Consider the following 20,022-nt stretch of genomic DNA (forward strand, 5'->3'; position numbering starts at 1 on the left):
TATATATATATATATATTTATATATAGAAGTTTGTGTGTGTGTGTAAATAAATCGTTTTTATTTTATTTTATTCTTGAATTTTGCGGTAACACGTGCGCGCATACGTCTTACGTCACAGAAAAAAAGAGTAGGGGAGGATAGCAGGTGCAGATATTAGACGGTCACAGCGATTTGTGTGGAACCCTTAGATCGGAGGGAAAAAAGGGATGACAGTATAGAACTTGTTTGTAACATATTGTCCCTCTCTTTCTCTCTTTCATCATGGGTCACCCCCACCGTTACCGTAACAACCGTGAAAACGTCACATCGTATAAATATAATGCAAGTGTCGTAGGATAGAGGGGATCCGCGATGATGCGATGTATAAAAACAATATGTTGCACTGACTATACTTTTGACTGCTTTTTGGGGCCCCTTCCACCTATATACGTCTATTAGGCGGTTTGTTTTTATAGCTCTGCAGCCGTGCGAGTTCTATGTATACATACATATACACACACACATACATACATACACTCATATATTTATGAAATGTACTTTGTATATATTTCTATATATGTGTGTGTTATTTGTAGCTTTCTATATAGTAAACGACACAGAAATTGAGCATATACATACAATACATATATGTCCCTATATATATATATATATATATCTACGCACAATAAGCAGCTTGCGGTGAAATAAATATGAAATCTGTGTACAGTAAGAAAAAAGTCGTAGTAGGAAAAAGCAAAATGTAATACTGTACTGTATTCCTTATTGCTAAGACTTAATAGGTACGATAGATTAAAAAAAAATCTCTTATAGAGTAAAATCATTAAGGTTCTATACCGGTGATTAATGTGTTACATCTGTTCTTGAAATTTTTCTCAGTCTAACCATGACGATTTTATGGGATAATCTAACTTATAATTATAACTTTTATTTACTGCAAATTTTATAATTACAGTAAGATAAAATAAATTATAGTTTAATTAATAAACTGAAAAAAAATTGCTATTGTAATAATTACCTAATTATTAGGTATAGGGTAAAATAGGTATAATAGGTATAATCAGGGTATATTTTTATGAAGCTTAACTTTTTAAAATAGAAAGCGGTTTCCTTACTGTTGAACAATTTTAAAATGTTCAAATAAATTTGAAATAGGATTATAAATATTTTTCCAATAGTACTTAAAATAAAAATTATAACTCAAAAGTTTTGATTTATATTATTTTTATAAATATTTAAATTTATAAAAAAGACCTTATAAAATTACAAGACCATTTTTTTCTATAAAAAATTTGAAGTCGTATTTAAAATAAAATATGTAAACCTCAGAAGTCTGAACTTTGTGATTTAAACATTTTAAACTCTTTTATTAAATACTTATGTACTCACTTAGCACAGAATAAATTTTTTTTATAATTTTTTAAATACTTTCAAATATTTTGCCACTTAACTTTCTTAATTTAATATTCTATTTGATTTCTTATCATAATCTCAGTTGAAATATTTGTGTAGCTAACTTTTATAATAGAGATACTTGTAATCGTACTTTCAATCCTTCCGCTGGGACATTTTATCAATATTACAAAAACATATTATATCGTTGGAGGTCACCGAACTGAAATAAATTCATAAAAGGCAAAAAAACATGATTAATAAAAAAAAAAACGAGTTATTTTAAAAGTACTGTACTTGAATAGACGTTCCGACCAAATTAAGTTTCATGCTCACCTTCACTGTAGTTTGCATTTATTTGGGTGAAAACTAACAACATATTGATTTCGACAAAGATATGTGTATACAAAACTGAGAAAAAATTAATTTCTGGGGTATAATATATAGTTAATTTATGATCGAAATCCATAAAAAATCAATGTTCTCATAGAACATAAAAATGAAAAGCATGATGAAAAACAGTGCTACACATCCCATACGTCTTAGGGTCAGTTTTTAAATAATAAAATGCGCTTAAAAAAATCGCGAGCCGGTTGATCTCATTGAGGAATTCAGATCTAAACGCTGATATAAAAAATAATTGTGTAATATTGTATAATATTGCGAATCCTGGAGACTTCCGAAAAGTTCCTTCTTGTACCCCGAAAATATGAAATAATTTGTACATCGGACGTGGAATTCGTAAAATTATGGAATATCAAAGAAAGTCAAATAATCATTAAACAAGAATATGTACAGAATATAAGTCGGGAATTCGATTATTTAAAGAACAATGGAAATTTATGTGATAAAATAGTGATCAAAATCTCTAACGATAAATCGTAAATAATATTCTGCAGCTTTAAAATGTTACAGGAAAATAATAGTTCATTCGAGGAAATCGTGATAGTAATATGCTCGTAATAGTGATAAATCGGTCGAAATCTGTACGGTCCCGCGTTGAAAAGTCCATGATAATTCATTCAACATAAAATGTACAGCAAAGAAATGTACTTCACTCGTAGCGGTTGAACTCGAAAAAATATAAAATATTGTACGTCAATATTTACATATTTTCGCCTATCAAACTGATACCTGTAAGAAACAATCTAATGATTTTGTAGAAAAAAAATATATGATTAAGAAAGAATAAAAACAAAAAAAAAAAAAACAATAGACTATTTATTGGCCTCAAGTATGTTTGCTCATTGATAAACAACAATAATGTTTAAACACTGTAAAACTAATCAAGACCTCTTGACTAGAACCGAATACATACTGCATAATAATACGCGTACAAGCATAATTGTTACACTTTTATTATATTTCTATAGGTGTGTGTACCGTAGTTGTGGCAGTTGTGGTGATCATATTGCGGCCGGCGAACTGGTAATGCGAGCGGGCGAATGTGTGTTCCACGAGCAGTGTTTCGTGTGCGTGGTGTGTGGTATACGACTGTGCACCGGCGATCAGTATGTAATCAAGCACTCGCAATTGTTTTGTCGTCCGGACTACGAAAAGGAAGTGAACATGATGCGAGACGAAATCAATCGAAACACAGGTCAGTGAATTACTGTCTAGAGGACACGATCCTATAAGACGTTAATAATTATTGTTCTCAAGTCCCGTAAAAATTAAAAAAACGTACGTTGTCCGTTTGTGTGTATCCTTTTATTCTGTGATGCTGTCCGAAAATTATTGAACTATTATAATAATAGGAATTCCTGCACTAGAGCAAATGGCAAATAATAATGAAAATATTTCTCGTTTTTAATAATCGAGTGAAAATGTTGTTTAGTAAAATATCTATACGTGTAATATGTCAGTGATGTCCAACCTTTCTTTCGAGGCGAGTAACTTTGGTAAACAATGGTCTTTTAACGGGCGACCAAATATATAAGCACAAATAATGCCAATAATAATCTAATAATATAATTTTGTTACACATAATAGGTGCACAACATACATTTAGGTACATATCGGATTTGTGTTCACATATTTGATTGATTATTGAAAATATTACAGATTAAGGTACAGCAGTAGGTACACATTAATTTAATGAGTACGTTATGTTAAATACGCGAATTATATTGATATTAAATCGTAAAATTTATGCTTGTAAATATCCAAAAATAAAATTAATAAGTTAATAAAAATTGTATTTTATGATGATTTTAGATTTTTTTTTTAATATTTTGTTTTACTTAAAAAATTGTAACGGACCACATTGAGTACCTGCCACATGTTATTATTGTCAATTACAATTTGTAACGTTTTATTTAATTTACAAACAAGCTTAACCATTTGAAGATATAAATGTTTAAATATTTTTGAAACAGACACAATGTGCGATTATTTTAAAAATTTGTTTATTTCTAATATTTACTATCAATACTGACAGATTAATAAAAAGGAAGGTAAAGAAAGGAGTTTGAATGTTTCAAATATTTGCTAAGTAAATGTTAAACATTTTTTACCCAAGACAGTAATGTTTTCAAAAAGGATATTTTTAAATGCTTTTATCTAATTTGCAAGTTAAAACAAAACTTAATCAAGTTAACTATTTTGTAAATAAAGCACTATTAAAGTACTACTATAGAATATAATTCTTATAAATTTTAATAATTTGAGAAAAATGGCAAAAATGAAACGATTGATCTTAGTTAAGAAATAAAAATGATTTATATAATTGTAATGTTTTTAAATATCTTTCGATATGCAATCTAAATATTAAATTTTCTACAGCATTTTTATAGCATTCCTTAATTGTGCCTAACTATTTATGTATTCCTTGCACTACAGGAGATTGGAATTACAGTCACGATGGGCGACGAGGACCCAAGCGTCCCAGAACGATACTGACTACCCAACAGCGACGGGCTTTTAAAGCATCATTTGAACTAAGCCCAAAACCCTGTCGGAAAGTTAGAGAAGGTCTTGCTCACGATACAGGCTTAAGTGTCCGTATTGTCCAGGTTTGTATTTATACGTACGAAAATACGTTGGCTGTCCAATAAATAATGTACCTACATAAATATATTGCTTAATGAAAAATTAATTTATTATTTTAAAACACTTACATGATAAATAAGATATATTTTACTATTTTTCAACATAGTCATCATTCAAATTGATACATTTTTCCCAACGACGGAGTAACTTGAAGATGCCATCTCGTAAACACGCAGCACATTTTTTCATCGAAGTATTCGGTAACTGCGTTCATGACCTCCTCCTCATTTTCAAAATGAGTTCCTCCTAAGTTTTTTTTTAACAAAACAAACAAAAAAAAATCTGAGTGTACCAAATCAGGGCTATAAGGCAGATGTTACAATACTTTCCACTTGTATTTTTCCAGTCAGTCTTTGATTTTTGCCACTGAATATAGAGTTGCATTGTCATGCAACAGTTTCACATTTTCTGAGCGTCATAGGCCTCTTATCTTGAAACGAATTTTTTCTTTCAATTTTTCTAACATTTCAATGTATCGGTCAACATTTACTGTTTCATTTTTTGATGAAAAATTAATGATGACATTAAAAATTTGATGATGTGTCATAAACGCAAATACCGAATACTTCAATGGAAAATGTGCTGCGTATTTCTGAGATGGCATTTTCAAGTTACTCAATCATTGGGAAAAATGTATCAATTTCAATAGTGACTATGAAGAAAAATAGTAAAATGTATTTTAATTATCGTGTAAAAGTTTTAAAGTAATAAATATATTTTTCATTATTCAGTATATTTTTGTACATAATATACGTATCTACGTCAAAATGTATACGATGAATTAAAACTGATTTAAATAGTGTGTTGCCTCGGCTAGACAATCTCTTCGTATTACTATCTCCATGTGTGTGATAAATCACACGCGGACAACGTATATTAATTGGTTGGTAGGTTGCTCGGTTCAATGCTTGTTTCTAAAATTAATCACAAAAACTCTGATGCAATTTAATATTCGTATTCGAGATATGAAGATTTAAAGGGTATAAATCTATATATATTTTTCTTCATTAATATAAAAGTTATACCGATATTACGTAATATATCTATGTATACTTTAATCGTATATTTACTATACTATAGATTTACCCCTGTATTAGTATACCTCTGCTTGCAGCTCTTGGAAACTACTTCAATCATGTGGCATGGTAGCAAATGAACGGATTTAAATTTTTTTGTACAGAATTTCATGACTTAACATACCTACATATATGTATAATGATTGTTGATACAATTTATTTATAACTTTAAATGGCTATCAATTTGAAGTATGAATGATTTGTAAACGCATTTGAAAGGAAAATTCGAAACTCATGGAAGATCGCTTGTTCAATTGTATTTTAGAGTTTGGATGGATAAGTAGTATACAAGTACTAAAATTCAAGCGATACTGTTCACTATAGTTCATTGCTTTTACAAACACGCATTTAAATATTTACGCGTTTATAAGTATGAACCGAACCCCATTAAAACGTTTAGTGGTTAGAGTTATTTTACAACAGAGGTGGCCAAACTTTTTTCGGCCACGATCTACTAAAAATATACATCACCTTTGAAGATTGACTTTCTTGAAAAATTTTTTTATAAACCAAAATAAAAAATAAAAATTATACAGATAAAACTGAGCGACAATTTGTTCTTAATCACCACAGTTAATTTTCGTGCACGTGGTGTAAAAATAAATTCTAACATGATCGACTCTGAAATCGTCCGCGATTGACCGTTTGGCCGCTCCTGTTTTACAATATTAATATTGATGAACAACGATGGCGAATCCAAATATCAAAATTCATTATTATTAAATGCAGCAATAAATAAATGTTAATTGATCTCGATGAAAAGTATTCGGCTAAATTTATTAAACAATTACATGAAATTTTCATAACATGATCAAGTATTTACTTTTTAATGTTATACATTTTCTTTTTTTTTTTTTTTTGATTTCTGTAAAACATTAGACGAAATTCATTAGTCAATCATTTTTTTAGATTTAAACAACAAAGATAAAACAATTAATATGATTAATAACTTGACTATTGAAATGAATCTTAAAACTTTTGAACAGCGATGTTAAGAAAATCAATTAATTTTTTTTAAAATCTATGAAAGTTTCTTGTAATGATTTATACTTAAATAAAAATTAAATTTACATTCAATAACTTTGGACCATGTTTAATGTTTTTGTAAAATTCAAATATAAAATTTTTATTCAATAGTAAACGTATTGTGAAAAATATTATTAATCCATAGATGTTTAGGACTTAAATACACTTAAATATCTTAAAATTGTTTTACCAAAAAAAAAAAAAGAGAAAATTCTCAAGCCTTTAAAACTAACATTTTTATTTTAAGATTCTTTAATGTTCATATATTAGAATTTGATGATGGAATTTTCAATTGATGGAATCTTAATTAGTAGATTTCAACTATATTCTGTTTGTTCGCTTAATCACATATTGAAATTTATCATATTTTTATAGGATAATTTCAATCAAAATGAAGACTACAAAAAATTATCTGAAAAAAATATCACTTTTTTCAAACTTAATAATAAAATGAAATATTATTAACAAAGGAACATTACAACTTTAATTTTTATAGGCAATTTTTGAACCAACATTTATTTATAACAGTACTATTTTTTATCCTTATATTATATTACATTGGAAATATATGTAATCGGTACTGATTTATAGTACAAATCAGTACTTACCTCCTATCTCATTCTTCATTAAAATCACGTTTATGTTTAATGTTAGGTATATATATTCAAGTGATAATCAATTGAGTTTAGAACAGGCATTTTAATAAAGTAATAATTATTTATTTTTATAGGTTTGGTTTCAAAATCAAAGGGCAAAAATGAAAAAAATCCAAAAAAAAGCGAAATTAAACGGTAACAACCTAGTAATAACTTCCAATAGTATAAACGGGAACAACAACTGTAGCGGCGCCGAGAGTGGTAATTCGTGTAGTTCAAGTGGACTGCTACAATCAGCTATAAAAGACGAACAGTGCAGTTAGTATATTAAACAAAACATATTTTTATACGTGGTGTAGTTTTTCTAAGACTAAAAATTTTAAGTTTTCAAAATACTCTATGCGAAAATTCCAAGTATGTGAGTAGAAATTTTCGCTGAGGTTATACCACTATTTCGAACTGAGACAGGGGTCGTACCGTTACCAAGGGAACCAAGACGCTCCACCCTATGTCGATTTGCGCGAAGGAGAAACCTCCTACCCCAATTCCGCACTTATTTTTTACTATCTATTTGTACTGCTACTTTTCATTTAGTAGGTTATGTCAACAAAATATCGTAATTTTTCAACCATTTAATGAACCATAAAAAATATAAAATAACTGACATAAAGAAAATCGTTTTAACTATTAGAATCTAAGGACATATATGAAACGTTGATCAATAGAAGTGCGAATATGAAACGTAACGCATGCTTAAGAGTTTCGAAAACCGTATTACATTAAATTTAACCATTTTTTCTTCGATGTAAGACATAATGTAAGTGTACCTACTGATTTGTTGGTACTGTATTGTAGTTTTAGTGTAACTTGTGAATGAATTATACGGCTGTGGAATAAACCTTTCGGTATAACATGCAAGCGCTTTATGTAACTCTACTTTATTCAAACACATTTTATGTAAATACATTATAAAATAAAATGCGATTGTTTAATTAAAACCTTTTTAAAACATAGTAATAATAATAAAAAAATTAAATATTAAAACCAACGATATCTCTTACATTATAAATGTTCTTGTTGATTTCATATTAAAAAATTAAATAAATAAATGAAAAAGAAAAGTTATATTATGACTTCCAAAGTCCTTTTGATGCAATTAATGAGCGGTTGTCTTCGCAAAACATTAAAATGTATAGAACTAAATCAGTTATCTATAATTGTAACAAACACTACTTTACGTGTTGGCAGATTTTATCCGTCCAATCACTCCGGTCTCCACTATACCCTACGTCTAGATACTTACAAAGTTAGTAAGTATGTAGGTACTTATGTGCTTGGTCCTCAGAAGGTTAGGTTACCAAACCAAATAATCAACGATATTGCACTTCATACAAGCGATGTGACGTTATTTCACAGTTTTTTTTTACTTATATATACCCACACCCAATAAGATATATTAGTTAATATTATACAATTATCTAACCTAACATATAAATTATTCAAGCATACGGTATACTAGCGATTAATTTTTGTTCTAACTACACAAACTATGCGTATATAACAAAAGAATCTGAAACTCGTGTTGATTGTTGATTATTAATTTGTTTTCATAATTTAGTACAATGTAAACCTTATTTGTTTTATTACAATATATCATAATATTATAATGCAAAATAAAAAAAATATTTCCAAAATATTAAAATGATTGAATATTTATCGTATTATTATCATGAATACTCTAATTATAATACTTTATAATTATTAAAAAGAATAATTCACAAATCTGAGGTACTTTAATCGGTTGCTAGTACTAATCTTACATTGTAATCTTTACATTTTTTACTCAATGAATTTGTTTAAGGTTCCGATGGCTGTGAAGATGGTATATCCGGAAGGTTTGAAACGACTCAACAAGAATCCCATCAACAACCTCAACAACAACTCCATGAACCTTTTCACTTACGACAACAATCTTCTACCGTTGGAAAGCAAGACTCTATGTCGTCATTCTTACAGCAACAATCTTTCGGCATATTCGGTCAAGGTAAGTTTGATTAGTGTTATTATTTTATTAAATAGATGAAATTCCGTTTCAAAAAAAAATATTACAATAGTTGTAATTTTTGATGATAAAAATAAATTGATTTGATCAGTTTAAATTCGTTTCTTTTAATGAATAATCATCTCAACTCTTTTAAATAGATACTTAACAAGCTATTGGAACTAAACCAAAACCAATATGGCATATTATATTAATTACAAACAATTTTATAAACACAATTTTAAACATTTAATACAGCGATGTTTATATGTATAGTTGATTGTTGAATAGCTAATCATTGTATCAATGAGGTTAAGAGATTTATGTTTAGTGTTTTTAGATAAACTGTTGTCGTCAATAAATTTCGGTTCTATTCACTATAATTACCAATAAACTAACTGGTAAATATTATACATGCATGCATATATGATTTCAGGTTAAATAAATTAATGGTGTTTCCCACGTTATATAATACTATTAACGAAATACTATTAATGTTTAACGAAGGTCGACAATTCGGTCGCTTCCACCCTTCTGCAAGTTTCATATACCGATGCTTTCAGAGTATTTCCTTGGCTTTCGGTTGCAAATAAAAGAGACCTAGTAGAAAGCATTTAGCTAAAAGGGAGCGCAAAGCAAAGAGGAAAAAAAGGAAAATAAAGATAGAGCGAGAAAGAGAGAGAAAAGAAACGACTTTTCCCGAAGATTCTCTCCCTACTGGCGTCTTAAAGCTCCTGCGTTATTTGTAATGGTTCCCATACAAAACCCTTAACCCCCTTCTACCAGTCCAAGTCTGAAGAATTTAATATTAAACCCGCGCCCGCTGTGATCGAAGGCTATGAACAGGGGGGATAATCCTTCGTCCCCGCACCACGGGTTTTATAGCTGTCAAAGGGATTTGTAGAAGGGGAAACTTGCATCGAGCCAGTGGTGGTGGCCGGGGGACCAATAAAGACACGGGTGGGTGACACGCGTACACTCCCGCCGTCGTCGCCGATCCTTTGCAAAGAGAAGAAAATAATAAACGTGCGTATTAACGCCCGCAGGGACTTCCTGCGGTGTGACCTCCACACATAACACCTCGTCCCTCTCAACCGTTTCATGCGTACACACCAATGACGAGTTCTAAAATACAAATAGTCGTGAATGATATTTATTTCAATTATTATTATTATTCTTTTTGTTATCAATCGACCAATAGGAAAAATTAAATTTTTAAAAACTCTCCGGATATGCCCATATCGTTTAAAAACTTTTGTTCATTTTTTATAGCCCTTGATTAGTTTCAATTTTAAAAATAAATAATTATGCTTCTAAAGGTACCTATATCATAATCTTTTCATAATTTATCAATCTATGATACGAGTATGATGTGTCCAAGTAAAAGTAGTATCGTTTTATAAATTGTGATAAGTTAATTTTTTTTTTTTTTTTATAATACCTAGTAAAAATCTTAATAACGATGAATAATATTAAATGTATACAGTTTTCTGAGAAAATATTAAATCAGTGTCGACTTTAGAATAATCCAAAGAATACTTGAATAACATTTAAATCTATTTACATATTATTTGAAATTAAAATATAATCATACTAATATTATTCGTGAAAGATTTTAAATCATTTATGAATAAATTCTGAGTACAATTGATTTGGTGCTTTTCTTTTAAAATAGTTCTTATTTAAATAATGTTATTCTATCACAGATGTTAATGAACATTTTGATTTAGACTTCTTACAATAAAATTATTAAAGTTTAAACTAAGTATTTTCCTAATCTAGTGGCCTTTATAATTGATTGATCTAATTTGTGTACTAAATTGTTCGAGTTTGATTGTACACGATGAACGTATAATTATTATCACGTATTTAAAAAGTAGTACTGTAAATGCCTAGTAAATGTATAATCAATATCTATATTTAATATGAAACGATTTTTTTTTTTTGATAATACATTATTGAAATCTAAAGTATTTAAAAAAAAAATATCTTTAATAATTTATTGTATAGCGTACATAAAATAATATATAAAACCCTCAATTCATAAGTAACATAAATTGCACAAAAAACAGACCAATATGATTGTTTCATTATTATTGGTTAGCGATTGATCGGTTTATGAATTTTTTTTAGAAAAATTGATTTACCTGTTAATTTAATTAATGAAAAAAAAAAGTCGTGAAGACAAATTAACATTAAAATATGCTTTAATTATTTTTTTAAATAAAAAAAGCTTTTAATTATTTCAGCATAATATATTCAAATACATTTGTATGTGAAATATCAATTTTCTGAGCAATTAAACGCAAGTTAGTTTCAGGATTTGCTTCATTTATGTTTAAAACAATATCGTCTAATTTGTAAGTATTTTCTCATTTCACACTATACTTTGACAATCATTAACATTTAGTTGAGTTTTAACCACCTGCGTGATGTTGTTAAATATAGACAAATATAAATGGTAAATAGTTCAGAATAGTTATTGAAAAATAAATTTATAAGATTTTATGTTATTATCTAAAATGTATAGTACTAAGATGGTACAGTAGACTCTCAGTAAACCGGTCGTTTGATACTCCAGCAGTGGCAGTATTTTATTTTAAAAGTATCGTTTTAAACAAAAAACAAAAACAAATTCATAATTATTTTTTTAAACCTGCACCACTAAAAAATTAATTCACAGTATGTAATAAATAAGAATGTATGTGTGCATTAATTATAAGTCTTAATAAAATAAATTAAAGTTTTTCAATAAGTAAAAATGTGTATTTATATGAAATTAAATCCATTAATCCAGTGTTTTCTGTGATCCAATCGTTTTCTGGTTTGATATCTGCTGGATTATTGATAGTTCACTCTAATATTTTTTTGAAAATTTTGAAAAATATTTAAGGTTTGAATATACATATTTTTTTTAATATTAATTTAATTTAATTTGAAATTTAAAATGAAGTAAAAATATTCTATGTGGTATCAAAACATATTGAGTTATTACTTTTGTATATTTAGAATAATTTATTTATATTTTAACGAATTATCAAAGTAGTTAGTAATATAATAATAGCGTTAAAATTATAAAAAATACATTTTTCTATGTAATATTAACTTTTCACACAAATATAATTTTTTTTATTATATTTGCATTAATAATACCCAAATTATAATTTCAATTTAAAATCTCATATACTCGTAAGATAAAGTTATCAAATAAGAGAATCTTACATTGTTATTAAACATACATTCATATGGTACATATTACTAGCATTACTTCGTTTAATAAGTAATTCATATTCAAATAGTTTGACACACGTATAGTAACGAGTATAGACTTAGATAGCTTTCATAAATTTCCAAAGATTAGAAAATTTTAATATGAAATATTTAAAAGTATTTATGAATCTAATAACTGTACTATTTTAAAGCAATCTTTATTTAATATCACAATAAAAATCAATAATCAAATTAAATATACAATTCAAATTTCTGAAATCTAAAAATGATAAATTGCTAACGTTGATCAGTGTTTCTTAGCATACTTTTCATGTTCCTTATTGTTTACGTATTCTTTAAAGCGTATTTACTTATTATAAAAATTCAGCAAAAAAAAAAAAAAAGTCTCGAACATCTCATGATTCAATTGCAATCTTATATTCAATATATAATCGGTCTTATTTCATGGAGCATTCGAAATAATATATAATACCTGTACATCAACAAGTGCCCCTCAAGTATTGCGTTTTCTCTTTTTATATTTTTCAGCGATTTCATTGCATATCCAATTTCACTAAATACGTTTTTAAATTAATATTAGTATACCCTTACACCATTTAAAAATGTTTTTATCACGTTTATTTGCGAATTTAATTTATAGTAATTTTTAAATTAAGTACGCAATATATTTCAAGCTCACTTACATTAATATTATGAAATTTGTATTACTATTTTTGAATTTTTTTTATTTTATTTTATCAATGGATGTTGGCTAATAATTTTTATATAAATACAATGCACTAAAATTACATAATTTATTATAAACATTATTAAACAATTCGATCAAATTGTAAATTTAATTTTAATCAAATTTTCATAGTAGGTACACTCTCAGTAATAATACAATAGTTTGGTTAATTTACAAGGATAATTATATGAGTGTGTATATATTTGTGTATTTATTATAAAAAAATTAAAATTGAATATCCAAATGCATAAGTAATAATTGTTTTATTACATCTCAGAGCTTACTCATTACTTATATTTAAACACTACTAAGTCCACACCACTTATACTGAATGCTGTAATTAATCAATTAGTTGATGCCTTATAACTTAATTCAACAGTTTTAAAATATACACTGTACATGGTGTGATGTTTATGCTTTAACAATACTTTTCAATGTACTATTTTCATTCAAACAAGTATATTATATCTATTGTTTAATATATTTTATTTCCTATTTACATTGTGATATTATAAAGTTTCGGTATAGTTCACTATTCAAAGTATAAAACTAATGTTCTTGTGATTTATTTTTAGACTTGGATAACCGACGAGAGCCGAACTATTTAACACCAGATATGATGCCTAAACACATTTATGGCGGTTTCGTATCGCAGGAGACGGTTATACGATGTGGCTCAAACCCTATAGATCGGTTGTACTCAATGCAAGCGTCGTATTTTTGTAACAATATATCGGACGATGCTAGTTCATTGCAACTAGACGAACACCAATAATTTATATAATTATTACTATTATTTATTTATTTATTTCTAATGTACATATTAAGACTAAGTTATTTGTATAAATGTATTTATTTGCCATGATACAATTGTTGTTTAATAGTTTAAATAAAAGCAATATCATTACAATAATTACTGTTGTATATTGTGTACACTGATAATTTGTACCCCCCAACCTACAGTGTTTAGTTAAAATGGCTCGAGGTATACGAAAAACATACATTGTTGTTAGAATAACGGAGTTATGCAAAAAAAAAAAAACTAAACCAAAATTTGTTTTACAATCTTTACATTATTTTGGATCACATTTTGTTAAATTTTGGTTATAACATTTTATCTTGGCTGGTATCTACTTATGGAAGTGCGATGGTAAATTGAGAAGAAACAATATTTAGTATACGGTTTTAGACGTCTGACATATGAAATAATGTTTGTTAGAGCGAATAAACGCATTTCAACAAATATTTATTAGAACTTAAATAGAAAAAACATGGTAAATAGGTTAGGTACATATTATTTGTATGTCGCAAATGTCACGCAACGTTTTCATTTTTTTTTTTTTTATTGTTATGCAGGGATTTTGAAATAAGAATTTATTTACATCAAGTATATGTTCATAAATATATCAGTACTTATTCAGACACTGTCCTGATTTTACGTCGACTCCCTTATCGCTTTTTCTCGTTTTAATTATACATCTTTCACGGTTTACTCTTTATTATTATTGATACAAAGTGCGCTAAACGTTCGGAAACGCTAACTTATAATGAAGATTCATTTGCATATAGTGTTTGTAAAAATGCAGTGAAATTCTACTGTATAGGCGTATCTGAAACCAACTTTAAATAAAAGCATATTTGTTTGCTGTGATTGCAAAATAGCGGAATCAGATGTAACTAAAAATCGACAAGTAACAAAAATGGAAACAACTCATAAAATTGAAAAACTTATTATCACTGTGGAATTTATGGGTGCACAATTTGATGTTTTTAATAAAAAAGTAGACTCTATGCTTAATAAAATTAAAGTTCTGAAAATAGAAAATGAAAAAATTACAAATGAAAACAAATAACATATTTATCAAGCGGAGTTTTGTTACTTAAATTTGAAATTAATAATATTGAATAATCAAATCTAAACAAATAAATCGATATAACTGGAATACCAAATGAACATTTTTTCTAAAATCGTCAAAGAAATTGGATTAAAAACCATTACTAATATCAAAGTTATAGAAGCAGACAGTATATATTACCAACTCCATTAACAGTATCACTGTAGCAAAGCTGGAAACTATCGAGATGAAAAGAAATCTTATCGGCAACAGCAAAATTCTCTAAACTATCGGCAAATATTATTTATAGTGCTTGGTCTAAAGAAACCAAAGTATATGTTAATGAAAGGATGAATAAAGACTGTCTTGAATTCTATTTGGGCAGACTAGAACAACTGGGAAAAACAAAAAATTCAAAATCGTATGGATCAACAATGGTAACCTTCTCGTGAAAAAAAGATGAAAGTTCAAAAACAAGTATAAAAACTCAACAAGACTTAGATAAAGTTTAATATTAACATCAACGTCACTAATAATATAAAAGGTATAAAAGTCTAAATATCAAAATTTTCATTAATTTTATCAAAGCTTATCATCACGCATAGACCTTAATCACAACTTACTCCAAATGTCGTTTTAATTATATCCACTAGTATATAATCAACGTTAAGGAACATTTTTTAGTCTAATTATGACTCCAATAAATGCGCTTTACGAAATTTTAAACTGATCAAACCCCAATACAGTGTATTGATGTTACAAATGTAAACTTGTATAAACATAATAATAGTCTCAATATATTACACACAAATATTAGAAGTATAAATAAAAATTTAAACACGAATAAAAATATTTATGTACCTCACTAAATGAAAAATTTCATATTATTATTACTTTGAAAGCCTAGATAGATAACGACTTCAACTCTAAATACATTTCATCCCTCATGGGCTTTAACATAGAATTTATAAAGAACAACGTGCGTAAATCTGATGGTGTTATTCATTTTATAATAGATCATTTAATTCACGAAACATCTAAATTAATTATTCAAGATACAAATTGTTTTTTTTTTTTTTTCGTTAATAGAACACAATGGTTATAAATACGGAATTATATCTATCTAAAGATTTCCTAATGATAATATAAACAATTTTCTAACAGAATTTAGTACAGTAATTACAAATTTAGTCAATTCCCACAACAATACTAAAATAATTACTATAGGTGATTTAAACATTTACATACTAGATTGTTCACATAATACAGAGAACTATTTAGATATAATAAACACATTTAACTTTACACCGCACATGAATATCGCTTCATATTCCGAATCGAATTCCTGTATAGACCATGTTTTCACAAACATTAACAATAATAATAATTCACCGATCTCCGTCGAAGTATATCTTATCGACTTATTAATAACAATATAACAATAACAATAACAATATTTTACAATTACATAGCTAATAGAGTATAACTTGAACATCAATAGTAAAAATATAAATACAGGAACAATTACTAACAATAAAATTGATTATAATAAGTTAAATGATTCGATTAAGCATACAAACTGGACTGATATAACTGATAGTAATAATACAAATTTTAATGTAAATATATTCACAACATCATAACACAATTTATTAAAACTATCCACCATTACAAGGCTACATAACCCTAAAAGAAATAACAGTCCTTTGATACAACCAGGTATAATAAAAACTATAAAAAAAGTGATAAGTTACACAAACTATCCAGACAAGAACCGTTCAATATTCTATTACAAAATAATTATAAAAAAATACAGAGATAAATTAATCGATATTATTGTGAATGCAAAATATACTTACTTTGGTAAAAAAATAAAAATGAATATAAATAACCCCAAAAAATCTGTATATAAATATTGTATACATAATATATGTAGCTGCATTAAGTAATCTCAATATCAATGGAAAAATTTACTCTTAACCGACGACAAGGTCATCTTAGTCTCTGACTTTAACTAGGATACAGTTTGAAAAAATGTAAAGCTGATTTGTTAATAATTGCTTAATGGTTTTCGATTAATAACTAAAAATAAATTAGGATATATCAAAATGTTTTGATTTTTCCAATAACACAAGAATTACACCACAAAAAAAAAAATTACTATAAACAAAAAAATTAAATCACAGCATTATGGTTATGACATGTACCTGTCCAAAATTAATTTAACATACTTTCATTAAATATCTCGGCATAACAATAGATCAACATTTAAAATGTAATATTCATATAGAAAACTCAATAACTAAAATAAGATAATTAGCGTACTTCTCTTCATTGTAGCAAAAAAAAAAAAAAAATATTACTAAATAAAAACTTCATTAGAATAACATATTTTGCAATGGTTCAATCATTAATCCAGTACGGTATCATAGCTTGGGGTGGATGCAATACTACATTTAAATATAACTTGTCAATTAGGTAAAAAATAAAACTATGCTTAATTTATAAGAATAATTTATTTAATACTAAAAATCAAATTTATAATTTCAGAAAAAATAATCTCGAAATACCATTCGTTAGGACTAAAAAAGTTTCAATGTTACCTTTTATGGTATACAAGTTGGTTTAAAGTATTTTAATGCGATTCCAAAAGAATTACTAATTTGTTCAAATTTTTCATATTTTAAATATAAATTAAAATACTAATTGTTTTATTTTTATATTATATTTAAGTTAAGTATATTTTGATTCTCTTGTTACATTTACTTTTCTCTTCTTTCTTTTTTCTTTTTATATAGTTGTTAAAAAGAAAAATAATAATAAGTTCTCTTACTCTACGACACGAGGTTCCACATCAGTGTAGAGTAACTTCTAGTTATAAGCTCTGTTTGTAGAATATCTATATTTTTTTGAAACTAGAATTTAAATTAAACAAATAAAAAACATGATCCTAAATAATAAACCGTGAAAATCAATCGAATGGTTTTGGTAATCGGTTATATTATGATGATAATTATTCCGCATTCGTATTCTCACTGTTGGTTGCGATACGTGCCGACGATTCGAAATTCGCGATAATCGCACAGCACTGAGTCAAAAACATATTTATCGTTTTGCGCGCGGGTGACGAATAAAAAAATAAAAAAACACATTCATATTCATATGATTTCGAGTCGCATATCATATTAGGTCAAAAAAATAAAAATAAAAATAACAGGTGTCCCGCTGCTCATGGACCGGGTTGCAGGTGGTGTTTGGCGGCTGACTACTGCAGCAAAGCATTTTGTCATACGCGCGCAACGGTCATTGTTTTTCACCGAACTTATCGCGGGTGGTAATCGCATTACACACCAAGCAGCTGCTCCGTAACTATTGCTGGCAGCGCGCGTACAGTGACAATAGATTATTATGCACGTCGAGTGGGATGAGTGGATTTCACGCGGATTTTCGCGATGACAAAAACCGTGACATCGTATTTCAATGGTGCACCGAGGCCTCGTTTTTCGTTTGAAACTTTCACGTCGAAACCCGCGAATCCACCCTTGTTGTGACACTGGAAACTTGTACGTGTTACCATTTGTGATATTCGTTGACGGCATCGAAAGCCGTGTTTTGATATTAAATCCATTCAATACACTGGTACACACACACACACATTCGCGCTCATTTAACCCCTGAATCATGTATCAAAGATTAGTATTTCAATGTTTGTCATTTATACGTATGAAAAGACCTAATTATATACATTTTTTTTGATTCTGTCTGTACTATGCTTTAAGTCTTTAAGTATGCTCTATGTTTTTTTTTCTTGGTGTTAAACTATTATATATAAGTTTCATATTTTAGACAGAACTAATGTCCAAACCCTACTCCAGCAATTCTCAACCAATTGGCCGTGGCCCACAATTGTGCCGAATACAACATGGAATTGGATCGTGGACTATCACGAGTAAGGTCTATAGTTCTGGTTAAAATATTATTATTACATATTATTACTATAAAATTATTATTATTTTTATAATATAATAATATTTCTGGTTATATAGTATTAATAGGACTATGCAGTAGTTGTCAAAATTTCACTAAGAAACTTGATGGGCTTTTCGACTACTTATATGTCTGAGCGAATAAATAAATATAGAAATAAACCAGGGGTGTAATTTTGTCCATTATTTTTGATTTTGATCTGTACTTGGTCCAAAAGTCGACAAAATGGACAAAATAAACAGAAACTTGTAACTCGTAATATTTAAACACAATATAAAACTTTGCAAAATTACAACGGTGTTCGACCGATTCAAACAAAATACATCTAATGTTGACACTGAATTGTTTCATTTTATATGTGTGTACTAATACATTGTTTCACCAAACGCATTAGTGACTAGTTGTTAATTAATATTTTACTAGCAGACATACACTTAACAGTAATGTGCTAACTGTAAACAGAGCATTTATTGGGTAAGTTTGATGAATTTATAATACTATTTTTTTTTTTATCTAATTAAGCCTTAATTATTGCAGTACATTTTTAATATTAAAATATAATATGTCAGTTTAAAACTATTATTTATATTATTTATTTTATTATTTGTTAATTATTAAAGTTAGACATTTAAAATTGCTACACCTGTAGAACTTAAAATTAAGGCAAAAAGTCTTACCAAAAAAATAATAGAATAAAAACTAATTCAAATTATTCAATTTATTTATTTATCGACGAGAGTCCGGCGACACCAGAGCGAGATTCACAACGTACCGGTGACTCGTTAATGCGCAATTGTGAAACTGAGCAGTTCACGACGTAACTGACGTCGATGACGGATATTGATGCGGTCCAAAACTCGGGCAACGGCCGAGGCGATCGCGGAACGAGACGTGCTGCGAAAGCGGTGTAGGCTTCGAGGGTTTCAAACATTTTTCAACGATTCGCGCCGTGCGCTTTTTTGTCAGTGAGCTTTGTGACAAATCGTGATGCTACCCCCCACCCTTCCCAATGCTTTTGGTGCTTTTTCGAACTGGACCAGGCACCGTCTGTGGCTCGTCCGG

The 20,022-nt window shown here is 28.0% G+C and overlaps 1 protein-coding gene across 3 annotated transcripts in view; it reads left to right on the forward strand.

Moving 5' to 3' along the window:
* LOC112692671 (LIM homeobox transcription factor 1-beta-like) overlaps window positions 1-13,975 on the forward strand; it is a 34,515-nt gene extending 20,540 nt beyond the window's left edge. For 2 of the 3 annotated variants that reach the window (XM_025567409.1, XM_025567408.1), the window contains exons 3-7: window positions 2,764-2,990; window positions 4,232-4,404; window positions 7,274-7,457; window positions 9,001-9,183; window positions 13,714-13,975. In XM_025567409.1, the coding sequence (XP_025423194.1) occupies window positions 2,764-2,990; window positions 4,232-4,404; window positions 7,274-7,457; window positions 9,001-9,183; window positions 13,714-13,913 (967 nt within the window). In that variant the 3' untranslated portion in view covers window positions 13,914-13,975. Of the gene's footprint in view, window positions 1-2,763; window positions 2,991-4,231; window positions 4,405-7,273; window positions 7,458-9,000; window positions 9,184-11,429; window positions 11,541-13,713 lie in introns of all 3 variants that reach the window. The other variant, XR_003149425.1, reaches the window with a different exon arrangement.
* Window positions 13,976-20,022: the final 6,047 nt, after the last annotated feature.

Source organism: Sipha flava, unplaced genomic scaffold (genome assembly GCF_003268045.1).
Source record: "Sipha flava isolate LNK unplaced genomic scaffold, YSA_version1 76_pilon_pilon, whole genome shotgun sequence".
In the NCBI taxonomy this organism is placed as follows: domain Eukaryota; kingdom Metazoa; phylum Arthropoda; class Insecta; order Hemiptera; family Aphididae; genus Sipha; species Sipha flava.